The 21,758-nt window shown below is 40.1% G+C and overlaps 1 protein-coding gene across 4 annotated transcripts in view; it reads right to left on the bottom strand.

The window, feature by feature from the left end:
- Positions 1 to 21,758, bottom strand: part of LOC126485161 (RB1-inducible coiled-coil protein 1) — a 318,562-nt gene that overhangs the window by 121,720 nt on the left and 175,084 nt on the right. For 3 of the 4 annotated variants that reach the window (XM_050108835.1, XM_050108833.1, XM_050108836.1), the window contains exons 2-3: positions 17,086 to 17,261; positions 7,483 to 7,691 (exon numbers count right to left, since the gene is read on the bottom strand). In XM_050108835.1, coding sequence (XP_049964792.1) covers positions 7,483 to 7,691; positions 17,086 to 17,153 — 277 coding nt within the window. In that variant the 5' untranslated portion in view covers positions 17,154 to 17,261. Of the gene's footprint in view, positions 1 to 7,482; positions 7,692 to 17,085; positions 17,262 to 18,980; positions 19,093 to 21,758 lie in introns of those variants that run through there. The other variant, XM_050108834.1, reaches the window with a different exon arrangement.

Below are 21,758 nucleotides of genomic sequence, written 5' to 3'. Positions count from 1 at the left end.
GCTTATCTAGACCACAGGCTACTTCTGACTGGTCGGTAATTACGTGATGGTACTGCAGATGGTGTTAACGTCTACACTGGTGTTGCCACCACTCCCATAGTAGCATAAACATTGCGACAAATATCTCTGCCTCTTTTCTGCATCAAGAGCTCGCTTCCACGCACCTTGAACATTATACCCGCTGTCCTAGTTGAACTTCTTGTCACACATTATTCTTTCTACAGCCTCTTTAATTACAAAATCCCAATGTGTAGGAGCCTGGGACAAAACCTTTCTTTCATCAGCAAACAGTATTTTACGTTTGTTTGTGATGCTCTGCTCAGCAGATTTCTCCTGTTATCGATTTTTAATATGCCACTGATGTTCTGCACAACAGTTGTAAACAGTGCAAATGGACTGACTGATTTAACTGCTATTGCTCCCACAAGGAATGTTATAAATCCCAGGGCTCCTGAGGCTGAGACTGTCCTTAATAGGGCACAGCACGTCCTTTACCTTCTTAGGAAGTTAGAGAACAGGTCTTATACCTCGTCTTCCTACGACTCTGCCTATTTTGCTGGATGTAGTGCCGCCGAAAGGAAGAAATACAGTTGATAACTCATCACGTTAATGTTCAAAATGTTCACATTTCCTTTGCTTGGAGAATACTGATATCATATCATGTGAACCATAGCTGTTCTCTCTGAACATGTACTTAATTTCGGAATCCAAGTGATTCTTGTCAGAAACAATTTTTGCTCTGTGTACCAGTGTATTCAAAACTGCACTGTTCTGCACTGGATGATGACAACTCTGGGCCCTCAGATACAAATCAGTGCACGTCAGCTTGCAATACACTGAGTGGCTGAGACATCCATCCAACACCCATACCAACACATATAAAAATGGCAGTCTTTCTCCTTTCTTTGTCATTACTGCACGATTGGGTGCATACTGTTCACATGTTCAAGGAAATGCTCAAGAGCTTTTACGCTGTGTAGCCAGACCATAGAGGTGCTCTCAACACACCAATAAAACGATGATGAATGATGGGGAGTCAAATTCAATGATCGTTCCTGAAAATGTTCCAGCAGTGGCCACGTGGTGTAGACGCTCTCGAATATTTTCTAAACATATGAACAGTACGCACCCAAACATCCAGTTCACTGCCGAGATTGAGAAAGGCCGCCAGTTTTAGACATGTTGGTACAACGAAAGTCTAATGGACGTCTTGGCCACTCTGTGAACTGCAAGCCAACAGACACTGATTTATATCTTAGTGCACAGAGTTTTAATTAAACCTACAGGAGAGCAGTTTTAAATACACAAGTACCCAGAACAAAAGCCGAAGAGCTGTTGCTGTCGAGGATCACTTTCATTCCAAGATATGAAGTCAGTATTCTCCCAGGACAGGAAATATGAACATTTTGAACAGTCATGTGATGAGCTATCTTGGAATATATTCTGACCTCGAACACAATGAAGTATCTCAAACAGAATGACCTCCACCATCCCAACCACAACAGATTTAGGAAACACTAATTATGTAACACCTAACTCACACTTTTCTCACACACTTTTCGGGTTCCGCTGGATAGGTCAGGAGTCCACTACACACAGCAGGCAGCTACACGGGTAGCAGGGGTTGTGTGGTATGGACTGGGCGGTTTTTTAGGTTAGATGGCCTCGGGCAAGTACAGAAAGGGCAACAGCCTCAAAGGGTGCAGGGAAAAGTCAGGACATGCGGGGACCAAGCAGCAATCGGTATTGTAATTGTAAACTGTCGAAGCTGCATTGGTAAAGTACCGGAACTTCAAGTGCTGATAGAAAGCACCGAAACTGAAATTGTTATAGGTACAGAAAGCTGGCTGAAGCCAGAGATAAATTCTGCCGAATTTTTTACAAAGGCACAGACGGTGTTTAGAAAGGATAAATTGCATGCAACCGGTAGCGGTGTGTTTGTCGCTGTTAGTAGTGGTTTATCCTGTAGTGAAGTAGAAGTGGATAGTTCCTGTGAATTATTATGGGTGGAGGTTACACTCAACAACCGAGTTAGGTTAATAATTGGCTCCTTTTACTGACCTGTCTCAGCAGCATTAGTGGCAGAACAACTGAGAGAAAATCTGGAATACATTTCACATAAATTTTCTCAGCATGTTATAGTCTAAGGTGGAGATTTCAATTTACCAGATATAGACTGGGACACTCAGATGTTTAGGACGGGTGGTAGGGACAGAGCATCGAGTGACATTATACTGAGTGCACTATCCGAAAATTACCTCAAGCAATTAAACAGAGAACCGACTCGTGGAGATAACATCTTGGACCTACTGATAACAAACAGACCCATACTTTTCGACTCTGTAAGCGCAGAACAGGGAATCAGTGATCGTAAGGCCATTGCAGCATCCCTGAATATGGAAGTAAATAGGAATACAAAAAGAGGGAGGAAGGTTTATCTGTTTAACAAGAGTAATAGAAGGCAGATTTCAGACTACCTAACACACCAAACGAAAATTTCTGCTCCAACACTGACAATGTTGAGTGTTTATGGAAAAAGTTCAAGGCAATCGTAAAATGCGTTTTAGACACGTACATGCCGAGTAAAACAGTGAGGGACGGGAAAAACCCACCGTGGTTCAACAACAAAGTTAGGAAACTACTGCAAAAGCAAAGAGAGCTTCACTGCAAGTTTAAACGCAGCCAAAACCTCTCAGACAAACAAAAGCTAAACAATGTCAAAGTTAGCGTAAGGAGGGCTATGCGTGAAGCGTTCAGTGAATTCGAAAGTAAAATTCTATGTACCGACTTGACAGAAAATCCTAGGAAGTTCTGGTCTTACATTAAACCAGTAAGTGGATCGAAACAGCATATCCAGACACTCTGGGATGATGATGATGATGATGATGATGATGATGATGATGATGGCATTGAAACAGAGGATGACATGCGTAAAGCTGAAATACTAAACACATTTTTCCAAAGCTGTTTCACAGAGGAAGACCGCACTGCAGATCCTTCTCTAAATCCTCGCACAGACGAAAAAATGGCTGACATCGAAATAAGTGCCCAAGGAATAGAAAAGCAACTGAAATCACTCAACAGAGGAAAGTCCACTGGACCTGATGGGATACCAATTCAATTCTACACAGAGTACGCAAAAGAACTTGCCCCCCTTCTAACAGCCACGTACCGCAAGTCAAGGAACAGAAGGTTCCAAATGATTGGAAAAGAGCACAGGTAGTCCCAGTCCGACATCGATCTGTTGTAGAATTTTAGAACATGTTTTTTGCTCGCGTATCATGTCATTTCTGGAAACCCAGAATTTACTCTGTAGGAATCAACACGGATTCCGGAAACGCGATCGTGTGAGACCCAACTCGCTTTATTTGTTTATAAGACCCAGAAAATATTAGATACATGCTCCCAGGTAGATGCCATTTTCCTTGACTTCCGGAAGGCGTTCGATACAGTTCCACACTGTCACCTGATAACCAAAGTAAGAGCCTACGGAATATCAGACCAGATGTGTGGCTGGATTGAAGAGTTTTTAGCAAACAGAACACAGCATGTTGTTATCAATGGAGAGACGTCTAGAGACGTTAAAGTAAGCTGTGGCATGCCACAGGGGACTGTTATGGGACCATTGCTTTTCACAATATATATAAATGACCTAGTAGATAGTGTCGGAAGTTCCATGCAGCTTTTCGCGGATGATGCTGTAGTATACAGAGAAGTTTCAGCATTAGAAAATTGCAGCGAAATGCAGGAAGATCTGCTGCGGACAGGCACTTGGTGCAGGGAGTGGCAACTGACCCTTAACATAGACAAATGTAATGTATTGCAAATACACAGAAAGAATGATCCTTTATTGTATGATTACATGGTAGCGGAATAAACACTGGTAGCAGTTACTTCTGTAAAATATCTGGGAGTATGCGTGCGAAACAATTTGAAGTGGAATGATCATATAAAATTAGTTGTTGATAAGGCGGGTGTCAGGTTGAGATTCATTGGGAGAGAGTCCTTAGAAAATGTAGTCCATCAACAAAGGAGGTTGCTTACAAAATACTCATTCGACCTATACTTGAGTATTGCTCATCAGTGTGGAATCCGTACCAGGTCGGGTTGAAAGAAGAGAGAGAGAAGATCCAAAGAAGAGCGGCGCGTTTCATCACAGAGTTATTTGGTAAGCGTGACAGCGTTAAAGAGATGTTTAGCGAACTCAAGTGGCAGACTGCAAGAGAGGCGCTCTGCACCGTGGTGTACCTTACTGTCCAGGTTTCGAGAGTGTGCGTTTCTGGATGCGGTATCGAATATATTGCTTCCCCCTACTTATACCTCCCGAGGACATCAAAAATGTAAATTTAGAGAGATTCGAGCACGCACGGAGGCTTTCCGGCAGTCGTTCTTCCCGCGAACCATATGCGACTGGAACAGGAAAGGGAGGTAATGACAGTGGCATATAAAGTGCCCTCTGCCACACACCATTGGGTGGCTTGCAGAGTATAAATGTAGATGTAGATATACTAAAAGCCGTGGATTGAGGCAGTATTTCTCGATTCATAAACAGTATTTGACTGATTACCACACCTACATTTATAATGGTTTAAGTGAAATATGTGACTGGATTGAAGATTTTATGGTAAGTGAGACGCAGCAGGTTATCTTTTGTGGATAGTCATTGGTAGATATAGACAGAACTTCAAGTGTAGCCAAGGAAAGTGTGTCGAGTACCTAGCTGTTCATGCTGTATATTAATGACCTTGTAGACAATGCTAATAGTAATCTCGGACTTTTCGCAAATGATTCAGTTATCTACAATGGAGCAGAGCCAAAAAAGAAAGCTGCACAAATATTTACTCAGAGCTTCATAAGATTTCAAAGTGGTGCACAGATTGGTGATTTACTTTAGATTTTCATGAATGTAGAGCTGTGCACTTCACAAAATGACAAAAAAAAACTAGTATCTTATGATTACTCTATCAACGACACACAGCCTAAATCGGTAAACACATACAAATATCTTAGAGTTTGTAGGGACATAAAATCGAATGATTACATAGGCATCAGGTACATTGGTAGAATGCTACAGAAATGCCATCAGTCTAAAAAGGAGACTGCTTGCAAATAACTTGTGCAACCCATTCCACAATACTGCTCAACTGTATGGAACCCAACCAAATAGGGCTGACAGGGCATACTGAACAGACACAGAAAAGGGCAGCGCGAATGGTCTCAGGTTTGTTTGACCCAAGGTTTGTTTGGCCCACAGGAGAATGTCACAAAGACATTGAAAGAACTGAACTAGTCGACACTTGAAAGTAAATGGAAAGTATTCCAAGAAAGTCTACTTACAAGGTTTCCAGAACGAGCTTTAAATGATGATTCTACGAATACAATACAGGCTTCAACAAATTACTCCCATAGGGGTCATGACGACAAGATTTTATTAATTACATCAAGCACAAATGTATTTAGACAGTCATTCTTCTGCACTCCATATGTGAATGGGTCACGAAAAAACAACTGGTACAATGTGGCATACTATCCACCATGCAGTTCGCAGTGGTTTGTGAAGTATAGATGTAGACGTAGAAATGGCTAAGTCTAGTATACACTTTTTAACACATCCATGCTGGCATTGAGAATTGCATTTCTTGGTGTGGGGCGGTGCACATATTCATACTCTCCTTCATTTGGAGGTGCACGTTTTCCATTTTCCTCCATGGGGCGGCACTCATATTTAAATGCCTTATTCTATTATTTTAATATATCGACCTTTTATTTAATGTAGGCTGGTTGCTGTCTCCTTCTTTGTAAGAATCAACCTACATTAATTGTACACAGCCATGGTCTTACTATGTCAGTTTTAGACAAAATAGCATCAGAGAGAGAGAGAGAGGGGGGGGTTACAAAAACAAATAATTTTAGGCCAGATTAATTGCAAATTATGTGAAGTTATTTGTCCACAAACCTCTCTCAGTGGAGGAGCACACAAATTGGTATTCACAGCTGTTCGTTGTGCCTGGCTCATAGGCAATACACAAGTGTACTGTTGGTAGCATAATTGTTAGTCTAGTGTGAGCCACCAGTAGTACAAACCAGCATGAACATTTTATAGGTGTCTGTTAGATGTTATAGATTACAACACTGGAGAGAAACTCAACCATCTCACTAGGTCTCTGTGCTATCATCAAGGAAAATGTTAAAGCTACAGTAGCACAACTGGTGTGTGGTCAACCAAACTGATTACCTGGTGGATTTATCACCAATATGCCTAATGAGTTGTCAGGTTTGGTCTAACAGATACTTTCACGCATTCACCATCTTTTTGCCAGTCACAATGAGACATCAAACTCTTTGTCCTTTCATTGTCAGTAACCTATAAACATGTAAATGTATCTTCACCAGGTACAAAGCTGTGAGGATCCTATACTCTCACGTGATAAATATTGGTTACCTTTAAATGAGTTAATTTCTTCTTCCAGTTGCATGTATGCATGTACTACGATGTATCAGTAATTTGCAGCACCACTGGTTAAGCTATGCCCAGTTGTCGATTGTCATCTTTGCTTGCTGCATGGAATAACACGACATGACCATTTTTATAGTGGGTATATAAACACTGTGCACAAAACTCTACATCAGAATGTCATGCCCACAGTTTACAGTGGAGAGATGAGATAGTTATGGTTGAAATCATTGGACGCCCCCCCCCCCCAAAAAAAAAAACAACAACATTCCCACAGCGCTACACTCCTGAAAAGTGCTGTTACGTTGGATCCCACGATTCTGTAGTGTACCTTGGTTCCCCCACTCGAAATCCCCTCCCTAGCCAGCTGCCTGTGGAGCTCTCAGTCTTGGCTTGGCTGCTGTATGTGATGGATCACCCCCTCGCTTCGCCCGTCAGTCGTGACCTGCGCTTGGTGATCCGTTTCCTGTCTGCAAAAAAACATTGCACCGGTAGAAATCCATTCCCAGCTACGCGAAATCTATGGAGACAAGTGTACGAGCATACAACACGTGCGCAAATGGTGCAGTGTGTTCAAGAATGGGCATACTGATGTCCATGATGATGAGCATTCTGGACAGCCATCTGTTTCTGACAAAACAATCGCAAAAGTTGAGGCAGCGGTGCTCTCAGATCGAAGAGTGACAGTTCGTGAGCTCTCCGAAATGATCCCTGATGTCAGCAAAACCTCTACTGACAAGATTTTGACGGAGCATCTAGGGTATGCTACGGTTTGCGCGAGGTGGGTGTCAATAATGTTGATCGAAGACCACGGTAAGACGACTGCAGTACTGAAGTCAGTCTGCAGGAGTAAAGAAAATAACCTGCATATTTTCAGTATACTACAACATGACACTTGCCATTAATCTAACAATGGCAACACTGCGTTAATTTATCAACCATAACTGACTAGCTTCAGTGGCAGGCAGGGTTGAACTTATCATTTTAGAATAACAAACAGTATAAAGGCTGATGCCTAGATACATTACCTGAACCATAGTCGATACTGGGAGATGGAGGCGTCATGCTTTCTATTGTAGACTTGCTGAACAGGAATATTGGATTGGTGTCTGTACCAGCCGAATAGCTACAGACTCTTACTCCTGGGTCCAAGCAGTCTCCGCCACTCACCAGAAGAACTTGCTTGTCGGCTGGTATATGACATACTTTTTCAATTGCCTCTTTCAGCTGCACTACACTGTAAAACATGAAAGGAGTTATAACATTGTTGCATTTTTATTTTCTTTTTTATTGTTGTAACAGCTATATAATTTTCCCCAAAAGAGTTCAGAAATGGGAACACTCAGGTTCAAGATATCACATGACAAGTATGAGGTCCTACAGTAACTGAAAACAATACACAAGTCCACTAGTCAAAATGATATGCGCTGTGTCTCATAGGCTTATGTTTTATTTTCATTCAAGTAATAATGGTATGTAATTAATGGAGTGAATAAAAGTAACCACTCGCCATTTCAATTAGTTAGCTTTGGGGAAGACATTGTCGGAAAGCTCAGCAAAGTTTACAGTTTTCTTTATGTCCCTGTTGACAGCTCAATGTCTCAATATATGTGAGTAATCACCTTTACATCTCGTTTTATTTGCACTGGACCGACGAATTTCTAGTAACATAATAATAGTCTATAAAAACGATATAGTTACCCCATTTTTATTGCAGCCTCAGTACAGCATTTTCACATGTGAGGAAATCATGACTAATTATTAAAATTATATTTCATTTGTTAATGAACTCAAACTACACGGCAACATCACTGTACTAAGCATCCCATAATAATGTATGTAAATGTGTGTTAACACTCACCAGTTATGGTTTACATAACATCATTTTCTTCAATTTTTTTTTTTTTCTGAAGAAACATTTATTTCAAACAAGGGAACAAAATAGTACTGTAATCTCCACACTTCTACCTGGCTCTAATTCACACTTCTTCACAAACCCACTGACATGGTTATCCGTAAATAACTTCTTGATACATTTATTTTTGCTCTAAATATTAATGTCTGCTGGCACACTTTTGCCACTGCCAACAAAGCCTGGAGCACCCTTCTCAACCAATATCGCCAATAACTTGAATGCCTGAAACTACTGGGCCAAAGGCTCTGCTTCCCCTTTCAAATCTTCCCCAACCAATCCTCCTTTCCTTCTTGAAAGAGAAATGGGTAGTTCGGCAAGCTAAGACTTGTATCAGCAGTACTGGAAACAGTGCCTCCAGCATGTTTGCACTGCTCAGCCATTCTGTTCAAAATAATGTAGTGTGTCTCAAACCTTTTAATTCACACTGAAACTGGTGATGGAGGATCCCAAACAAGTATATTGAGATAGGCAATCAATGGTTGGAAATACATATTTATTTTGCTATGGACATACACAGCATATATCTACTACTCTCTGCAAACCACTGTGAGGTGCACGGCAGAGGGTACGCCGCGATGTACCAGTTATTAGGTTTTCTTTCCATTCCATTCATGTATGGAGTGCACGAAAAATGATTGTTCGAATGCCTCTGTGCATGCAGTACTTATTCCAATCTTATCCTCATGACCCCTACGCAAGTGATACACAGGGAGTTGTAGTATATTCCTCGAGTAATCATTTAAGGCCTGTTATTGAAACTCTTAATAGACTTTTTCAGGACAGTTTACATCTATCTTAAAGAGTCTTCCAGCTCAGTTCCTATAGTATCCCTGTGACATTTGCCCACAGATTAAACAAACATGTGACTATTCGTGCTGCCCTTCTCTGTATATGTTCAATATGGTACGGGTCACACACACTTGAGCAAAATTCTAGACTCAGTCGCACGAGTGATTTGTAAGCAATTTCCTTTGTCGACTGATTGCACTTCCACAGTATTCTACCAATAAACTGAAGTCTACCACCTGCTTTGCCCGTGACTGAACTTATGTTATCATTCCATTTCATATCCCTACGAAGTGTTACACCAGGGTATTTGTATGAGTTGGCCAATAATAGCTGTGACTCATTATTTTTATAGTCACAGGAAATTACATTTTTCCATTTTCTGAAGCAAAAAATTTTACACTTCTGATCATTTGGAGCAAGTTGCCAATCTCTGCACCACTTTGAAATCTTATCAAGATCTGACTGAATAGTTATGCAGCTTCTTTCAGATAGTACTTCATTATGGATAACTGCATCATCTGCAAAAAGCCTGATTTTATCATTAATATAGCCTTCAAGGTCATTGTATACCACATGAACAGCAAGGGTCCCAACACGTCCCTGGGGCACAGCCGAAGTTACTTCAACATCTGACAATGACTCTCCATCCAAGCTAACATGTTGTCCCCTCCCTACCTCCATCCAGTCACAAATTTCACTAGACACCCCTTATGATCATACTTTTGACAACAATTGTAGGTGTGGTACTGAGTCAAATGCTTTTTGGAAATCAAGAAATACTGCATCTACAGGATTTCCTTGATCCAAAGCTTTCAGTATGTCATGTGAGAAAAGTGCGAGTTGGGTTTAACATGATCAATGTTTTCGAAATCCATGCTGGTTGGTACTGAGGTAATTTTGTTCAAGGTACCTCATTATGTTTAAGCTCAAGAGTATGTTCCAAGACTCTACAACAAATCAATGTCAAGGATATTTGATGGTAGTTTTGTGGATCACTTCTACTACCCTTCTTGCCGAAAGATGTGACCTGTGTCTTTTGCCAAGAACTGGGCAAAGTTTTCTGTTCAAGGGATCTACTATAGATTATACTTAAGAAAGAGGGCCAAACTCAGCCGCAAATTTAGTACAGACTCCGACAGGGATTTTATCGGTCCCTGGAGTTTTGTTCAATTTTAACGATTTCAGCTGTTTCTCAACACTACTGAGAGTAATACTTATGCCATTCCTCTTTCCAGTGGTATGAGTATTTCAAGGATTAAGTTGGGGTAATTCTCCTGTGCTTTCCTTTGAAAAGGAACACTTGAAAATGGAGTCGAACATTTCAGCTTTTGCTTTCCTACCCTCAACTTCAGTTCCTGCCTCATTCACTATTGAATACTAGCAGCATTTACCCACAACCAGAATTTCTTTGGGTTCTGCGAAAGGTAACTTGACAGTATTCTGCTACGGTAGTCATTGAAGACATCATATATTGCTCTCTTGACACCAAATGCGTTCCATTTAGCATATCTTGATCTATAGGCTACGCTTTGTTTTTTTACACCTGTTATGCAGTAATCTCTCTTTCTTTAGAAGTTTCTTTACAGTGGCTATCTACCATGGAGGTTCTCTCCCATTATGAACTGTTCTGCTAGGCACATCTCTATGCTGTGCATGGTCAACTATCCCATTTAACTTGAGCCAGAATTCCACTACATGCTCCACCCTATGCTGAAAGTTCCTCAGTGATGTATGACACTACTGATTTTTTTATCTAGTTTGGTGAACATATATATCTTTCTGCTTGTTTTAGTTGTCCTTTGTACTTTGGTAATCACTGTTGCCACAACTGCATCATCGTAACTGATACCAGTTTCGATGTGGGCACCCTCAAAGATGTCTGGTCTATTTCTTGCCATTAGATCCAATCTACTTCCATCATGACTGGGGTTCCTAACTATCTGTTCTTGGCAGTTTTCAGAGAAGGCATTTAGTAAAGTTTCACAGGAAATTGTATTTTTCCCCAATTAATTGTTGGACGATTTAAGTCTATGCCAGCATGAATAGGGAACTTACGTAGAGTGAACTCAGGCTTTCTCTAAAGTTTTCCTTTACATCACGAGATGAATCAGATGGGCAATAGAAAGAGCCAATCATCATCTCATGGTCATCGTCGATACAAAGTCTTGTCCAAATGATCTCTCGTGCAGCTTCAATTTCTATCTCGGTGGATTTGAGTTTCTTATTTACTGTGACAAATACACCCCCTACATTTACCGTTTGCCTATCCTTTCAATATACACTTAAATTTTCTCCAAAAATCTCACTGCAATCAATTTCAATTTCACTGCATAACAACAACTAGCTCATAGATTGTTCAAAGTGTGACCACAAGTCTCAATGCATGCACGGCAATGGCGCACGAAGTTCTGTCGCACTTTCATAAAGATGCCTGGCGTCTGTTGTACCAGGAGACAAGACCGCGTGGACCCTAGCAAGCTGGCCTTCATCCACTTCCATGGGGATTTCATACACTAATGTCTTGACGGAACGGCAGAGGAAATGTACAGAGGTGTGAGATCTTGCTATCACACTGGCCATGGGACAGAACCTCCCCTATGTGTTGTCCAGGTGCTTGCAGACATTAACATAGGAGGAAATGTACAGAGGTGTGAGATCTTGCTATCACACTGGCCATGGGACAGAACCTCCCCTATGTGTTGTTCAGGTGCTTGCAGACATTAACATAGAAGTATGTTAGTGTGCCATACTGTTGGAACCATGTCCTTTCACAGGCAACAAGGGGTACAGTCTCCAAGACCTGTGATAACACATCTCGCAGGAACACCTATTAGGTGATCTTGGACGATGCCCGCCCATATGCTGACACAGAATCATTGCTGGTGGCCATTGCTGTGGGTGACATGGGGATTGTCCTCACTCCAAACATGGCTGTTGTAACTGTTGAAAACACCACTACAGGTGAATGAGTGCCCATCTGTGAACAATACAAACTGTAGGAAGTTCAGCACTACAGTACTGTGGTGGATAATCAATTGACAGAAATGAAGGCCGAGCTCAAAATCAGTTGGCGCCAGTGCTTGCATGTGTTCTTTATGATAGGGATATAATTACTGTTCCACAAGTACTCTCCACAGTGTATTCTTCAAAGTGCGTGTTTCACATGTGAGTTGAGGGGTGCTTATTGCTGTGTGGTTGACCACACAATCCAACACCATCTCCTCAAAGTCTGGAGCTCGGACAAGTCTCTGGCAGGAACTTGGCCAGCTCTCTTGGTGAGAATGACCTATCTCTTATAACTTCTCCAAATTACGACACCACCTGTTGGGAAAGTGTTCTCTGTACATTCGTGCTGCTTTATGGGGACTACATCCTGCCACACCACACATTAAATGCATGTTCGCCAACTCTCATGACGAGTAACGTTCCATCTTGGGCTATGCATTGTGCACTGTACAGGACAACAACCCTCACTACAGAAATCACAAGCTACCTGATGCAATGGACAACTAAGCTGTCTGATGCAGTGGACAACTGACAACAGGGACAGTTGTGTGCATGCAGCACATATTAATGCGCTGATGAAATGCATCCAGTCATCGCTGAAACGTGCTGTCAGCAAAGTTGTGCATAGTATGTGTGTCTGGTGGTTAGGTGTGTACACTGTTTATCAACCACTGCCTGTTTCGGTGTGCAAGAGACTCCCAGGGTATTGGCAAGAGTGTCGCAGAACTGTATACCCCATTGCAAAAACATGCACCGAGACTGGCAGTCCTTGCTTTGAGCAACTACTATGAGCTACACTGTTCTGCAATGTGCACTGTGTTATGCACATAACACAATAAATATGCATTTCCTAAAATGATTCCCTTTATCAATATAATTGGTTGTGGACATGATATCACAAGTTAGAATTTGACTCAAAAGGTCTGAGATAGCCTGGACATCGAAATGTCAAGTAATGGAATAGCGATATGCATGTACACAGATAGCAGTAATATCACATTCACAAGGTACAAAATGGCAGTGCATTGTAGGAGCATTTTACTCAAGTGGTTTATGTGAAAAGGTTCCCAATGTGATTATGGCCACATAATGGGAATTAACAGTGTTTGAATGCTGAATGGTAGTTGGAGCTAGACACATGGGACATTCGGTTTCAGAAATCATTACAGAACTAAATATTCCAAGATCCACAGTGTCAAGAGTATGAAGGAAATACCAAATCTGCAGGATTACCTCTCACCACAGACAACACAGTGACCAACAGCCTTCACTTAAGGAGACGAAGAGCAGCACTGTTTGCACAGAGTTGTCAGTGTTAACAATCAGCACTGTGGGAAATAGCCGCAAAAATCAATGTGGGACATACAGCGAACATATCCAATGGGTAGTGTGGCAAAATATGGCATTAATTGGCTATGGTATGAGATGATAGATGCAAGCGCCTTTGCTAATAACATGATGTTGGTTTGACCCTACGCGACTGGGAATCTGTGGCCTGGTCAGACGAGTTCTAATTTCAGTTGGTGACAGCTTATAATAGGATTTGAGTGTGGTGCAGACCGCAGAAAGTCATGAGCTTTCATTGTCGACAGGGCACTGTGCAAGCTGGTGATGGCTCCATAATGGTGTCTGCTATGTTTATGTGGAATGGACTGGGTCCTCTGGTTCAATTGTATCAATCATGGACTAAAAATGGTTATGTTCAGCTACTGTGAGACCATTTGTAGCCATTCATGGACTTCACGGACAATTTGGCTAAAAGATTTGGCCACTCATTAAACATTTATGAGACACAACTGAAAGGTTAAGTTTGTGCACAAAATCCTGCACCAGCAACACATTTGCAGTTATGCATGGCTTTCAATGCAGCATGGCTCAATATTTCTTGTTGGGAATAATAAATACTTGTCAAGACCATGCCACATTGAGATGCTGCACAACAGTGGGCAAAAGGAGGTTCGACGAGATATTAGGAGGTAACATATGGACTTAATGTCAATGTCTATAATTTACTACATATTGAAGATTCCTTAAAATGTTTGTGCAAAAGAAGAGATGTAATTATACATTGTTACAATGGTACTATTAGCAACTGCATAATGTTTGCCAAAACATACCTGTATGTTCTTTAATCTGTGGATGGCATAGGAAACGAATTACTTTCAGTACACCCATTTGCCTCAATTTTTCTTAGTTTTACCATCAAGTCAACATGTGAAATATATGAGGAAGAAAATAGCTACTCTGCAGGGACAAACTTTGGATGTTTTACCAATAGACCTCGTTTAACATTTCTGGAATGTTCCCTTGTTGACTAAATACTTCCATTAATTCACTCTATACCTCCCAAATTGCCAAACAGCATGAAGCATTGGTTATGCTGAGAGATTACAGTCATTTTGCACCACCATCTACATGCCTCCTTGCATTTCAGAACAATTTTATTATAATGAGAATTGCTTGTATCTAACCGTATTGGTGACTCACTTAAGTATGCTATGAATAGCGATGGGATAAACCTGGTGACGTACCTAATGTAGAACTCAAGCAAACCAACCCTGTTATCTGCAGTCTCCTCAGTCTCATGAAAAATGAGCACAATCGATTTCACTCAAGTACTGCTTGTGGAGTCAGGGTTGGTTCATATAGAAGTGTCACTTGGTTTGAAACACCACCACTATCACATACAAGCACAACACACAATCCATACTTTTACACTGAACTATTCCCCTGGGATGCTCCATTGTTCCAGAGATCTGGGCAAAATGCTGCTACAACATGGGTTAGTACTGCCACATTATACATGGATGCCACTGCCATACCCTAAGTAACTGAATCTAAATAATGCTTCAGCTGCTGCAAATAGCCCTTTATACATGATGAAGCATACGTCCTGCACTTAAATTCAATTGTGTTTTGTAAATACCAATAGCATTTTTTCTTTAAATGCAGGTTACTCTTGTACGACAGTTTCAAATAATTGTTTTATTTAGTTTTTTTTATTTTTTTATTTTTATAATGCTTATCACTTTAAATCTCTCTGTTTTTAAAACCTTAGGTAATGAGGCACTAGATAAGTAGAGCTTGAAACTGCTAATGAGGTAAGGAATATTTACAGCAGTAGGGATGAAGGCAATCAAGTATGGTTTGGCTTTCTTCTATAAAGAATTTTATGCACACTGACAAAAAGAAAGTGTGATAGCTTGCCCTCCTTCAAGTGACAACATATATACCACACACAAAGATTGGAGTTTTCAGTACCTGAGTCACCCTAGTCAAAATAAATTAAAAAGTCGTACAAAATGGCACACATTACTTATAAACTGATGAGCCAAAACATTATGACAGTTCCCCACCGCTAGACTGAATATCGCCCAGTGACATTAGGGGCATGTGACATAAGGAAAATGTACAAGGAGAGCAGAGATTACTGGGGAATCATTCTAGAGGCAATACAGACTACAAAGGACAAAACCCAAATGCTAACTTAAATTTCATTTTCATTGGTCATAATGATCTCTTCCATTGCAGTTTGTTCCCAATTCATTTATTTGTTTTATTTATTTAGCTTTATTCATCCAAGAATCATCTGATCATGATGCACCATTTGTCAATGTATACAATTCAAATAGATATGTCAAATTATACTACCTTTGCACTAAGTACATAATATGCTTTATGAGAACCGGGATAGGTAGCCAAAAGTGGTCAGCCTTGCCTTCATTAAGGAACTACCCCAGCATTTGCCTTAGTCATATACAAAAACCAAACCAGGATGGCCAGATAGAGCAACTACATCCTTCAGTAAGTCCTTATTTGTTTGTTTCATTCTATCCTTAATCACCAACATGTAACTAGAACTCCATTGTTAATTTCTTCTAGTTCTTACCAAAATTTTGGTTATAAGTTATTTTAATTTTACTGTGGTTAATTTTCAGGCATATTCTCAAGCTTGCTATACTAAGTTCACTTATTTTTGGTTTAAAGTTCTGTTTAAGAAACATTTTCCATTAGTATGTATTCCTTCTTATCCTGACTCCCCCCTTTGAATCCCTATTTAACTGCTGACAATAGTTTTGGTTACATGGGTTCTCATTTTATTACTTTTGCCTCTCAATTCTGGACTACTCATTATCCTGATGCAATATAATGAAAGTTCTGGAGCGAAATTCATATACTTTTACATGCACCAGAAGGGTATTATATTTGAAATGGAAATGATTACATACATTCCATAAGGCTTCGTGAGCAGCCGGAAGATGTTAACATCTTGCCACGTTATTTCAACTGTCAACCAGCCAATAGCCGTCAGCTGGAATATCCTGGGAAGATGTCCAATGTTATCCGGCTGCAATCCTGGAAGCTCATGGAACATTCATTATGCCAAGAAAACTTCAATTATTACGTATATCGATTCAAAACACCTCACTGGAAAAAAACAAGCATTTATTTCAATCCTTAAATTACAACTACATAAGGGTAATTCATCTTGAGCCAAAAGTTCATTTTTGTGTTCATGTCTGCTTCAAAAAACGAATATTGTTTGAAAGGATTCAGACATGAGCAAACAATTTTCTTTTTTCACCCATACACATTTCACTACTAGTTTCCTGATCATGGCAAAACATCACTAACTTGTAAAGGTGGAAAAAAAACCTATAATTGCTTAAGGTAGAATTCTTTCAAAACATATTATAAAGGAGTCATTTGAGGTGACTTGTGAAAATATGCAAAAAATTGTAGCATTTCTAAGAGTACATTCTACCAAATGGACATAGTTAAATTGAGTTAGTTTTGTGCTGAATGGTGGTATATACAAAGATGCTACCATACCCAATGTTATACACATGCTACTGGCAAGAACTGCAAGTTAACTTATAGAAATATATTTTTAAAAAAATCATCAAAATGTACTACAAACTTTTCCAAAGCCAAGTTCATGTCAAACGTCCTCATCGTCCCAGTATCCACGTGGAATACGTACAACATTCTGCCCACTCGACTCGCTCCCGAAGGAGGAATCGCTAAGAGCTAGAATCTTGCTTATTGCACCTCATAGGGCATGCTCGGGGTGGTCTGCAGTATGGAAACTTGCAGCTGCAAAAGAAAAAAAAAATTAAATACAATAACAACTTGATAAGATAAACACAAATTGATTAATATGAAATCTCGCTACAATGCAGGAAAGTAAGTTTTGAGATCTGCCAAAATTGCTTTACATATTTGGAGTTTCCAATCTACAGAGAACAGTTCATTTTCTGGCACTGGCATCTTAAAATAAACTGTACAGACTAATTTTCCCATATCTCTGATAGTATTCCACTTTTCCAGATTAAATCACTTAAACTGAGTCAGTAACAATATGCCATGCAGAATAATTTGTTATTGCTTTCCTACCTTGCTCACAAGGATCAAAAGTTAAGAGTCTTATTAGCAAGGTAGGCTATTACACATATGTTACAATAAAATTGGATTTTCTCACACAGTGAGCACTAATTTACTCCAATCACTGTAAGTCTACAACTACAATGATTAAACGAAAAAATAATTAGAACCAAACAACTACACACTGTAACAATCCAAATGCTCACACAGTGGATGTTTCAAAAGAAAATCTATTATTACTTATTAAGGTGGCTGTTGCTGTCTAGAAAATAAAATTTGGCCAGAATACAAAAACTAATGTACTACCACCAGACTTGCTCATATATTTTTGAAAACGACCAACAAATAGAATGGAAATTAATGGGATATCAATTTTTACAACAAATAATACTGCACCCTAACAGGGAAGCAATGAACAATCAGACGCCCCATAGGGTTCTGCTACACACAGCACTGCTTACTTTGTGTTCTACAATGGAAACGGATACATTATTACCAATGAGAGTTGAAAAAGCGATTCGCATTACATAATATGGCACGTCCACGGAAGGAACAAAGGAAGGAAACTTTCATATATGTACAAACTGAACTACAACCCTATGAATCTGAAATACTTCGAGCACTATCGATAATCTGCGCATACCGTTTAACATTGCTCAGTTTGCAAAAATTCGCCTAATTTAAAAACAGGCGGATTTTCATTATCTGAAACATTGTTTTTTTTTAATTTATTCTATGCACCGTAAACAATGCAACTGACAATTATCTGTAACGTACGGCGAAATAGCGTGTTTCTGTAACTCATCACATCATTTGACAAGCAAGAGATGTCAAAGCACCGTAACTTGTTAAAACTCCAGCTTGTTTCCTAAAATCTGAAAACTACTTATTTTGTTACTATTGACAGACAACTGAGTCAACAGAGCCGGGCTACGTCTCCGTAACAAGAGCACGGATTTTCTTTTAATGTGCCAAAATCAATTAAAAGTCAGTTAACGTGTAAATACACGGCAAAATAATCTACATAGCTATTGAAACGTGAACTCGACAGTTCAACAACAAAATAATATATTACCGAAATTTAAGCGTTGCTACACAATAATGCTTCAATGTTTGTAAATTTTTACTCATGATAAATCGCCTATAATAGCACAACAAACTAAGAAACATTTTCACACGCCAGTTTAAATTGCAATAACACACATCACACGATAACTGTCATTGCGTGCTACGTCGGCAAGCAGATATTTGCAAACAACACTAGTTTCAAATCGGGCAAACAAAACAAATCCTACGAACAAAGGATCGCCGATGCTTCTGTCACTAGTGAATTCACTACATCACAAACAGCAAAGTCTTTGCGTAAACACGAAAACAAATCCAAAAACACTTCAAATAATACTTTCAACAACAAATACTTCTCAAACCTACCCTTTCCCAAACCCTTTCCCAGACAGCCTCCCATATTATGACCTGCCATTAGTGGCAGTTCCACAGCTGTTTACAGCTAGGTATCATGGGAATACGGCAGTTCACAAGAAAGATATGACACTCTCCCTCCTGTATCCCCACCCTCAGGCATTGGCGTCTGCTGTCACAACGGCATAACAATTCATGCTTACGCGGACTTTTTAATCACGTTTCTGTTTCTAAACGATAAAAATCTCTGGAAATTCAAATCCACTAAGTAAATTTTAACAGTAAATGTCGTTTAGTCGAATTCTCTTTGAATACGAGAGAGAGGAAACAACCGAAGGTCTCTTGTGCCGCGAATCTTGCGACCATGAGCCAAGTGCGTGAATACGAACAAGGTCACATTTTGGCACGTGTCAGAAAGAGACGCAGCGCTGCCGTACATTTTAGGAATTTCAATTTAAATATGATCGATAAAAAGATAAAAATGTGTAAGTTATGTTATCTTACTTTTCTAGTCTATCGGTGACTTAAGTTCTGCGTCAAATGTTTTTTCCCTTACAGTGTCCAGAAACGAAATTCGAAATCACATTATGCTCATACAAGCCTCAACAATTTGCGATCACCTTACATCACTGCGTACATCTTAGTACATGACATGTGTGAATATTCTCAAGAAACTGCACGCAAAAAAATATATAGAGTCGTGAGTGGAGCTATTCATGACTATCTGAATCTTTACCTGCAACAGAAATTTTGTACATGATGAAGGGATACTTTCTGTCATGCCAAAACAGACGATGTCTTTCTTTCTACATCAGATACGCAGTGGTGTCGCTTCTCAGAAATACTGGTCACTACATAGAGCGTGCTTTAAACTGTAACTCACAAGAGCAACTGAAGTTACCATGGTGCCCTGATTTCAGTTGTTTGTCTGTTTGGAACATGACATCTCTCTGTTCATTTTTCTTCATCAAATCCCTATAACGCATTCTTTTCAGGCTTATTGCGACTTTTATTTTATTTGCTCAGCAACTCTTGTTGAGTTTCTTGAGGCCTTGGATGAGAATGCGCCGATGAGTGCTTACAATAGCAGGACTTGCTGAAGTAGTTCGCTGTGTTCTCTTATGTTTATACTGTACAGCACAATGTACTGTTTCAAACACTTCTGTGTTATTTTGTTGCAGTTTCGTCCGTTTGAAACATTGTACATCTTGGTCGGCGTATCTGCTGGCAAAGGAAGCAAACGTTGCAATACGGCACGGATATACTTTTGTCCTTTCTCGTCTTCGGGATTCGTCGACAGCCAGGTAGTCTGAATCGAACACTAGCTTCGTTCTGGCGAAGATAAACGAAGCTATCACCCGCGACCTCGCTTAACATTGCACCGTTATACGCCTAGAATGTCGGGTGAAAACACGGAATCCCAATGTTAGAAAAGCCTGACGGTGAATCGTCAAATTATAGGCCTGCGGTATTTGCTTGTTACCCACTCAGTCTGCTATCGTTCTTCCGATTAAGGATGGAAACAGTCATACGCGACGCTACTTAACCCGGTGAAGAGTAACCACTATTTACCAACGTTACAGGAGTGGAAATTTCCCTGCGTCAATGCACTTTGTCAAAACCATTAATAATCAATTGGAAAGTCTCTAGACCGCTTGTCGATCCCTTAGCTTACACTCTTTTGTTTTACGTCTTCAAGAAATTGCACTATCCACAAACGCTCAGTTTTGTATTAACTCACCAACGTCGCTTACGTTTCCGTTGCACGGCTTATACGAAGCCACTTCGTGTATCTCTAATAAAGTTCGTCAACCGTACTTCCCAGCGCACTGAGCTCTCTCAGATGCTAGGTGTTAGCGCACCTGCATCTTGCAATTTGTAGTCTTAAGTCTCCGATTTTGTGCCCAAAATCGAGAAGGCATGCCAGCCATAGTAAACAATACATAATATCAGATGGTTGCAGAGCATAAACGTAATAGCAACAATTTTTTTTATGGAGGCCTAAAATTTCTGGGGGTGGATGTATTCCTAGGAGGGTGACATCATGTACAATGCCACTTTACGTCACACGATGCATTATATTGCAAGGCGTGAGTACTACTACTAACAAGCAAAACAGCGCGAATATTTCAAGATGTGTTGACTTAAATGTCTTTGAAGCTGCCAGATAAGACGAAAAGCCAGTTCCCGTCTTTTACATCCCTTACTCTGCCCAGGACATGTTCGCCTTTTTGTGCTACGATAGAAGCATTTTTCATTCTTACATTACAAGATGAAGAAATTGTCACTAGTTTATAACACTTATAGAAGCGAATATCGGACTAGGCATGAATACTCAATCTGATCCTATGCTGCGGTAGTTGTTCCAACGATGAAATCACTTTCATCAATTAGTAGTGCCTGTTATGTATTTGTATATAAAATAAATATTATTATTAAGCGATCTGACATTTTCTTTCGCCTTGCTGAGGAGTTTAACTTCTGAATAGTCCCAAACATAATTTTTGATGACGAACTTTAAGGAAAACTTAGGTCTCAGCCGAACCACACTTAAAACTATAACGGCGATTTTTCTCCGATAACATTGTTTTTGCTTCCGTACACCTCGCAAAAAGGCCTAAGTTATATTGTGCGTGTAGCGCAGGGAAACAACTGTGTCAATATCGCGCACTTGCATCACGAGACTGAGACGTGCCTGTCCAATCAGAAAACTTCTGAACACACTAGTTGATTATCTGTGAGGTATGTGAGCCCTCAGAGGAGTGTGCTAACACGTGCGAAAAGGGCATC

This window comes from Schistocerca serialis, chromosome 6 (assembly GCF_023864345.2).
Source record: "Schistocerca serialis cubense isolate TAMUIC-IGC-003099 chromosome 6, iqSchSeri2.2, whole genome shotgun sequence".
Taxonomy (NCBI): Eukaryota; Metazoa; Arthropoda; class Insecta; order Orthoptera; family Acrididae; genus Schistocerca; species Schistocerca serialis.
The sequence above is the reverse complement of the archived record's forward strand: the minus strand, read 5'-3'. Positions and strand labels throughout refer to the sequence as shown.